Source organism: Heteronotia binoei, chromosome 21 (assembly GCF_032191835.1).
Source record: "Heteronotia binoei isolate CCM8104 ecotype False Entrance Well chromosome 21, APGP_CSIRO_Hbin_v1, whole genome shotgun sequence".
Taxonomy (NCBI): domain Eukaryota; kingdom Metazoa; phylum Chordata; class Lepidosauria; order Squamata; family Gekkonidae; genus Heteronotia; species Heteronotia binoei.
In genome coordinates, this window is record NC_083243.1 from 91,986,828 (window position 1) to 91,996,116 (window position 9,289).

At 43.6% G+C, this 9,289-nt stretch overlaps 1 protein-coding gene across 14 annotated transcripts in view; it reads right to left on the reverse strand.

Annotated features, from left to right (window-relative positions):
* The window catches only part of LOC132589015 (gephyrin), a 680,040-nt gene extending 673,928 nt beyond the window's left edge, over positions 1-6,112 (reverse strand). For 4 of the 14 annotated variants that reach the window (XM_060261537.1, XM_060261534.1, XM_060261539.1 and 1 more), the window contains exon 1: positions 5,864-6,110. In XM_060261537.1, coding sequence (XP_060117520.1) covers positions 5,864-5,927 — 64 coding nt within the window. In that variant the 5' untranslated portion in view covers positions 5,928-6,110. Of the gene's footprint in view, positions 1-5,863 lie in introns of all 14 variants that reach the window. The other 10 variants (XM_060261540.1, XM_060261530.1, XM_060261533.1 and 7 more) reach the window with 7 other exon arrangements.
* Positions 6,113-9,289: the final 3,177 nt, after the last annotated feature.

Consider the following 9,289-nt stretch of genomic DNA (forward strand, 5'->3'; position numbering starts at 1 on the left):
ATCACCAGTAAGCCCCACAGTCGGAATCAGTAGCAATGGGGAGAACAGTGTCCTTGCTTTTGCTCTTCCATTTGAAGAGTGAGTGTGTGCACCTTTTAATCTCTTTGCTGGGAAAGTTTACTCACTGGGAGCTCATATTTGTGTATTAGAGTTCTTGCTTTTGTTTTGCATTTGAGTGTGTGTTTAATCTTGTGAGGAAAGCTCCATGGTGGGTAGAGAAGTCAGACTCCAGGTGGGACCATGGGGATCTCCCATCTCCAGACTACAGATATCAGTCAGTTTCCCAGGAGTAAATGAATGCTCTGGAGGGAAGTCTCTACGGCACTTTACCCCACTGAGGTCCCTGTTCTCCCCAGGCTCAATCCCAACATCTCCAGGAGTTTCCTTACCTGTCTTCAGTTAGCTAAGCCCTTGTACACTTATGGGCTCTGTCTGCAGGGCCTGGTTCATAGTTTTTTTTTTGGGGGGGGGGGTTAAGTAAAAGAAACCGTTCATGTTTGTTTTGTTTTCCAATGTAATCTTATGTGGGGGGTTGCGGGGTGCAGAGCCAAATGTCTTGTTTATCTTTATTATTTACTTATTTTTAAAGGTATAAGTATAAGCATAATGAGTGTCCCACAGGGGGGGAAAAACTGCCCCACAAACAAAAAAAATCCTGGCTACAGCTGCATTTGATGGCAGATATAACATTGGAAGATGAACAAGTGAATGAACCTGAGATGGTATGGCTGGTGTTGATAGTCTGATGATGCTGGTCGGTCTGGTGGTTGTGTTGTCAGAGTAGCTATGGGGGCAGAGTTGACATCTTGGTTTGTTGCAGGCTCTGGTCCAGACACCATGTCCATGTTAGGAAGAGTACTGCTGTGGCTGAGAAGTTATTTAAAGTTAAGAGACTGTGGTCAAGAAGAGGTTGTGAGAGGGGGAGTATCATTGTCCAGCATAGTTTGTGGCTTGTTAATGATATTTTGAACTAGTCTGAGCTAAGAGCTGTATGTAATCACAAGTGGTTTTCTCTTGCTGTTTTATTTGGGCCTATCTTGTAGCAGGATATCCCTAGAAAACATACTGGTTTTGTCGATCTGTTTTCTTACTACATTGAGTGGATATTATAGAAGAAAAAGTGAAAAAGCTTACAGTAGGCCCCGCACTAAGAGCCCTGTAAGCTCTTGGAGGATTGGCTACATCAGGGGTGTGTGGCCTAATATGCAAAGGAGTTCCCGCTAACAAAAAAGCCCTGGAAGTAACTATTTCTCTTTAGGCAAAGCAGAAGAGTTTATAAATATTCAGAACTGCAGTTTTACAAACTTTCCACCAAAGTAAATGCACAACTGTTTCTTGTTTTACTGGAATACTCCATACATCTGCCCCTGGATATTTCAGTAAGTGAAACTGAGCATGGGCTTTACTGAACTTTACCCTGAAATTTTGTCAAGTTAGCAAACTAGAAAGGAAAATGAAACTGGCACTTTCCACCACTACAAAATTTAAGATGAAGTCTTAAGAAGAAAAAGACTGCAGATTTATACCCCGCCCTTCTCTTTGAATCAGAGACTCAGAACGGCTCACAATTTCCTATATCTTCTCCCCCCACAACAAACACCCTGTGAGGTAGGTGAAGCTGAGAAGGCTCTTCACAGTAGCTGCCCTTTCAAGGACAACTCCTGCAATAGCTATGACTAACCCAAGGCCATTCCAGCAGCTGTAAGTGGAGGAGCAGGCTTCCCAATCCCCAGGTGCCAGCGGGGGATCCCCCGATTTTACAGGCTTCTCCCCTCCCCCAGCCAGCTGGCCAGCGGGGGAAGCCCCACCCCCACAGCCATTATGCACCTCCACAAAAGATTCCCATAGGGAATGATGGGGAATTGATCTGTGGGTATCGGGGGCTCTGGGGGGGCTGTTTTTTGAGGTAGAGGTGCCAAATTTTCAGTGTAGCATCTAGTGCCTCTCTTCCAAACACCTTCCAAGTCTCAAAAGGATTGGACCAGGGGGTCCAATTCTATGAGCCCCAAAAGAGGGTGCCCCTATCCTTCATTATTTTCAATGGAAGGAAAGCATTTTAAAAGGTGTGCTGTCCCTTTAAATGTGATGGCCAGAACTCCCTTGGAGTTCAATTATGCTTGTCACACCCTTGCTCCTGGCTCCACCCCAATGTTTCCTGGCTCCACCCCCAAAGTCCCCAGATATTTCTTGAATTGGACTTGGCAACCCTATGGAGGAGTGGGGAATCAAACCCAGTTCTGTCAGATAAGAATCTGCACACTTCCTTCTAGAAGGAAGGAAAGAGCCAGAGCTTCCTTTGCCCAGTTCCCTGGATCACACAGGAGAAATACAAAGAAAGTACCCTTAAGTCCAATGAGTGCTAATGTTTTAAGCATGTTTTATTTTTAAGTATTTTTTTAAAAAAATCTTTGTGTTTGTCTGTGTCCTTTATAAAGTTTATCTCTCTGCTACCTAATCATAAATTGGTACACACATGGCCTGGCCCAACGTGGCCCTGGCCTGAAAAGGCCTCATTTATGTCAGATCTGGCCCTCATAACAAATGAGTTTGACACCCCAGGCTTAGATAATCCCCATTCAAAATTAACACACAGAGCCAACCACTGAACATATACCTAACTGAAAACATATGTAAGATGGGACCATTGCAGCAAATTTATTACTGAACTACAGTTTATTACTGGACCACAGTTACAATCACACATAAATACTATAATTAACTTGCAATACAGTAAATACTACTTTCAAAAAATCTCCCGTTTGCTACTAAATTAATTCAACACACTATTTTTAAAACGTAATGCTAGGAATGAATTGAGGGACGGAAGAGATTATGCAAGACACTGCAAATCACACATGATTTGTCAACCCAGAAAATTCAAGGAAGAAAATTATCATTGGCTGAAATGGAAAAGTTAAATCAAAGAAAGTATTACCTTACTTCAACAGTCCCAGTTAAAGTACTATACCGCAGGAATAAACAATATTTCATAAAATATATATTTATTATAAATGTTTTCGTATATTATGATTTCATATTATTAGCAACTAATAACAGAAGGGTTTTGAATCCCATGGTAATTTTCATGTTCTGCTCCTCCAAACAGTGCTTTGTGACCCCAGAAAAGGAGTCTTTCTAGTGTCTGAAAGATCTGAGTTGGAAGGGTGAGGAGGGGGAAGTGGACAAAACTGCCCTTCTGTCTCTTCTGTGAGGAGTGCTGTACAGATGAAAGTGGCAGAAAGGGTTTCCCTTCCCCCATCCTTACTGCAGCCAAGTGTCCATTAGATGATAAGGATCCCACAACCACAGAATAAAACTATCCAAGCGTCAGAAATGACTTCCATGGGCTAGGAAAAGTGGATAAAACCTATGATCCCAGTGTCCACAGATCACAAGGTCCAATCCAATGTAGAGACATTTTGATCCCATAATATATAATTTTATATTTATATATTTATAATTGTAATATATTTCATAAAACTGAAAATCAATGCAACAATTTACAGTACATCCAAATTCTTGTGTCTATAAAAACTTCACAGATGGTGTAATTAGTGAGACACCATCAAGAGTTTGTAGAATTTTATTGGCTTAACTTGCTGAAATGTTTTAAGTTGACTTTTTGTATGTTGTATCTGCTGTACATTGCCCAGAACCTGGCCTAGGCCAGGATGGAGCAATTAAGCAAGTCAAATAAATAAATAGGATTTTGCTGAATCAAAGCAATTAGAAGAATATCCAAGAACGTACGCCACACTAATGAACTAATGATTAATTGTTCCTAAATACTACAGGAGACAACACTGATAGTTAAACTTTTCTGAAAGTATAATGGAACTGAAACTAGCACAAATATAATGCGCTTCTTTGTTTTTGCTGTCAAAATTGCCGAAACCTTCTCCAAGAGACTATCCTTCATACTGGTTATTAACTTACAGTCAATAAAGCAAAATGCACCAAAAGTACGAAACTGCAACAAAACAATTCTAAAAAATAAAATTCAAAGGCGGCACAATTCTTGTATTACAATTGTAATACAGTTCTTGTATTATCACATCCAAAATTAAGACCTATTGGTAAATAGAAACAGTTATGTTTGCTTTATTCCCAATAGCAATATAAGAACAGCCACAACACTTAAAAAAAATCCCAGCCCACAAAGCAAAAATTCAGAAAATATGTGAAACCCATATTTGCCTATTTCTGTGCCTCCTGCCTTTAGAGGCAACCTTATCTCTTAGAACATAAATGAAGGGAGAACACATCAATAGCAAGGGAACAAATTCCAGCAATTTGATTTTCATACTTTGTCAAGTCAACAAATTCCAAATTTAACAATGCAGTTGTCTTAGAATACAGAAGCATTAGTGAGAATTATGCTTCTCTTATAGCAGAAGCTTCTAGACATTTGTATCCTGCCACAACATTGTTGAAGAAAAAACCTTAACAGAAAGCATAGAAAATAACTTTCAAACCTAACATCTATATTTTATCATTTATACTGTAGATGAAAATCAAGGGCTGGAAATTTCAATACCAAAAAGAGAGAACAGCACACCATCAGACTCTGGGATTTCCCTGTCACACTCAGGAAGGCTCCAAGCAGCTATTCATAGGCAGACGACAGGCTCCTCCAAAATCTAGGGCAGCCAAGTATGCAGTACACAAACACAGAACATTTTTTTAAACACTGTTATTTTATTTAATACCACAAGACTGAATTAATAAGTTTTTTATTAGCTAGCCCTATCTGACTCCGCAGTGTTCAGCTGTGTCATCCCTTTTCAGCCTGCAGCCTTAGATTTTTCAGAAAGGCTCTCACAAGTCCCCATTAAGAGGAAGATGAATGGAAATTACACAAGAGAACAAAATATCTTCAGGATTTTCCTCCCGCTTTCCCCTTCCCTCCTCTTCATCTCTACACACACAAACCTCTTCCGATTTAATTTGACCATTCAAACCCTTTGGCTTTATTTGTGAATATATATAGCTCTTCCTTCAAAAGAATCAAGATCTCAAAGACAATACATACCCAGACGGTCACACCAGCAAAAACAGAGAAAGAATATATCAAAGCTTCACACTTGACAACAGATCTCGGCTATACGCGGGGGGGGGGGGGGGAGGATTTTAAAGAACCAGTTCAAGCGGCATCCTGCACGCACCCATGATCCCGACCTTTCCTCTCCCTTAACCATACATAGCCTCTCGCGGATTGAAAAGGAAGAGTGAGATTTGCAAAAGTCTCTCCAGTTTAAAATTGGCTAATCTCAAGGCGTACCCCGGAAGAGGGGAGGGGGATACCGATTCTTCTGGGGCCCGTAGAGAGAAGATCATGCAGCTTCAGCACTCGCAGTCAGGGCAGGCATCCACTTTTCCCAGGCACCTTTGCACCTGGATCTCCCTTAATGCCCGAGGCAAACCCGGCATCTCCAGGTCCCCCCTCCCTCACATGAGTTATTTACAGGCCAGTCCCCAGCGGGAGCGGAGAGCTTGAGGCTGCGGCACTGAACAGCCTCCCGCCCGCATGCGGCAGCAACAGCAGCGCCCAATCCCACCGTCCCTACGCCCGCCAAGACTGTTTTTTCCCGTCCTCCCTCTCTTCCACTTCAGCCGATGAAGCCGAGCCTTGACTCGGAGGAGGAAGGGGGGGGGGGGTTCCCGAGGAGGTCTCTTCCCAAAGCAGCGAACGGTTCCCCGGGTCCCAGAACAGCGGTGGAAGAGCCCGACAGGCGTTGAAGGAGCTAAAGAGACGGCGGTGCCGGTAGCAGGAGCGAGAACCAGCAGCCCATGCGGAGCGGCCTTGACAGCGAGTCCCGACCCGTAGCCACCTCTGCCCGGCTTCCCGGCCGCGGTTCGTTACCTGTGAGGACCCCGACGCGGATTTGGTGGTCGTGGTTCGTTAAAATCATCCCCTCCGACGCCATGTTTCCCAGCGCAGCCACCACACTGACAGGGAGGCGGGTGGGGGGAACCGGGGGGAGAAGAAGCGCGAGAGCGGGGAAGGGGGAGGAGGGGAAAGGAAAAGCGCGTGAGGTGGAGCCAGCGTGAAGGGGAAGGGGGACGAGAAGGCGGGCCCAGCCTCCTAGAGGCAGGCTGACGGAGTGCGCGCGACTAGATTAAAGCGCACTAGAGGGGGAGGAGCCAAAGACACCGATGGGGCGGGGCCTAGAAGAGTTGGGCGAACCAGGCCTGCCCTGGGCGGAGCCGAAGAGAACGCGGGCGGGTTCTTCGCGAGACATGCGCTCTTCAAGTGTTAGTCTTAGACAGCGGTAATCGAGCGTCGAAAGAACTGCCTGGGTCTTGCCTGCTTGTGTCCTTTCTACTCTTCCTCCAAATGTCCGATCCGATCGAGTTACGTGAAGAAGCGGGGATGGGGGGGGTGTCCTGCTTTGTGGGGGCGGGGGAAAGCTGAATGGTCTTGATTGCACAGAAAATCTTCACTGTCTTTTTCCGTACTTACGAAGCAGCAGGAACATGAAGAGAGCTCTCACGTCCTGCGTTGCTTAGCACAAGCCGGTATGTCACTTCACGCACCTACACTGCACCCACACATGTACCAGTCACCATTTTTACATCCATACGTATTTGACTGCATCTCGATGCACTGGCACATACTACTCTGCATTCATACGTGCAAAGAACTGCACGCGTACCTACTGCAATTGACGGCCCACCTCTCGTCTTGCAGACACATTCTACTTATTTACATTATAACCACGTTTACTGTTCTGCATTGCATTGGCTGCAGGGTGCTTATATCCAGTGGAATATGAGAGTATGTCAAGCCCTAGAAAAATGGGAGACTAATTCATTCTTCTGTTGTTTGTGTTTTGCATGCCAGCCAGGACAGCTTCCATTCTGTACCTTCCTTGTCTTAATGTATAACACATGCAAACCCACTGCAATGCATTCTCCTACATTCTATTCACATTCGCTGTATTGCATAACCCTGCATCACTCTGCAGGTTCACACACCTGCATTGCTTTGAAAATGCATTCTATGGTAGCACATGACTACAGAGTATCTGCTTTCACTTTCAATGCATGCACATAGGTTTTGCAACCACATTTTTAAAGGCTGCAATGGGAACTTGACAATAAACATTTTCATTATTTTTCCTTTGAAAACATTTGCATCTTGCCTTTTGTCCTAGGAGTCCAAAGTAGTTAATATACCATAAAGAAACATACCCAATTAAAACTCACTAGTCCAATAAACAGGCAAGTACTGCACACACACACGTGAACACACAGACTGATAGAAATAATTTCTCATAAACACCCACTGAAACAATACTGTTTTTGCTGCCTGTCAAAAAGCCTGAAACAGCAAATCTTTCAGAGTTCTACAAGATTTTTCCACAACAGCAGAGCCACTAGTGAGAACAGAGGGTGGGAGAGATCAGATGTGCTGCTAGTTTAATTTGACAAAGAAAGGATGGAGTGCCAGATCCACAAACAATACCACATTGTTCACAACAAAGATATTGCAGCCGACGAATACCTGCCTATTATGATCCACACGTTTCATGCAGGTATTCTGCAGATTCTAACCATGTACTGTTTTGAAAAATTCAAAGGTGTTAGACTCAATTCTACAGAAATATATAAAGCAAGGCAGCCTTTGGGTGAAGTTTGTTGGGAGATCCATCAGGCAGCTGGTATGCTTCAGCTGTGTCTTCACCATCCATGCTTCCTACCCTGCTTGATATTGGGGGTACATTTTTAATAGTTTTACATTTTTAAAGTTTATTTATTGTATCTTTTGTATTGTTTTTTATTGGTTGTATTTTATATGTTGTTAGCCACCCCGAGTTCCATTCGGAGAGAGGGAGTGGGATATAAATTTGATAATGATAATAATTTTTTAAAATGTAGAAGAAATATCTTCACCCATGAGCCAGTTTGGTCTAGTGGTTAAGTGTGCGGACTCTTATCTGGGAGAACCGGGTTTGATTCCCCACTCCTCCAATTGCACCTGCTGGAATGGCCTTGGGTCAGCCATAGCTCTGGCAGAGGTTGTCCTTGAAAGGGCAGCTGCTATGAGAGCCCTCTCAACCCCACCCACCTCACAGGGTGTCTGTTGTGGGGGAGGAAGATAAAGGAGATTGTGAGCCACTCTGAGACTCCAGTTAAAACATTCCAGTGAGTTGAACCAATAAAACTCTAAAAACCTTTGATGATATCCCACTAATTAAGTTCTTCAGAACTATCACAGCATAAACAGGAGGAGGATAAAAGCGGGGTGGACAAAAGAGGAAGGAAAGGTGCCAGCCGTTGCTGTCCTCAGTTAAAAGCCTGGCAGAACATCTCTGTCTTGCAGGCCCTGCAGAATTGCATAAGGTCCCAAAGGGCCAGATGCCATCTGGCAGAGAGTTCCACCAGGTTGGGGCCAGAACAAAAAGGGTCCTGGCCCTAGTCAAGGACAGCTGGGCCTCTTTAGGGCCAAGGATCACCAGAAGATTACTACCAGAAGAGTGACCAGAGAAATAAAGGAGATGGTCTTGTGATTATGTTGGTCCCAAAAATTAATTTGTTTCATAATTGTACGCATCATAACTGCAATCCAATGAGTTGCTTTAGGTTCCCTTAGGGGGAGGGGGGAATTCTTATTTCCTCTGTTGAGCAGCAGACTCCCATGCCATCTCTTATTATTCTTTGAGAAGTCACAAGGGATTTGCTATGTGACATGGTAGGCTTCTGTTTAAAGAAGGGGGAATACCCCTGAGAGTCCTTTTGTAAATCAAAATTAGTTGTGTATGTTTTTAGATGCAATACTTTTAAATTTTTGCCCTGCTTAGTCCTACAAGATTCAGTCCAGCAAAATAAAAACACTAAAGTAGACAAAAACCCCAATTACTATTCAAATCACATTTAAACCAGACATAGGAGACCAAACAATCTTAAGTAGGCCTACTCAGAATCCTAGTAAATCCTAGTATTCAATAGGTCTTACTACCAGGAAAACGTTCTTAGGATGACATTATCCTGTTAAGCTGTTACAGCTTTCTCTAGTTATTGAAGCAGATTGCTTTTTGTAACTCTGTTCAGGATTGCACTGTAACTAGTACAATAAAATTTATATGCCAGTAACAGCCTATATCAGAAGTGTCAAACATATGGCACGAGAGACAGAACTGGCCTGTCCAGGGCTCTTATGTGACCCACAAGCAACTGTTCATTACCTTTTCTACCAGATGACATTGGCTGTGCGTTATGTCCCTGTACACTGTCCCAGTGAGGAAGCGGGAGAGTGGCTATCATAAATCAAAATGGGAGTGAGCAT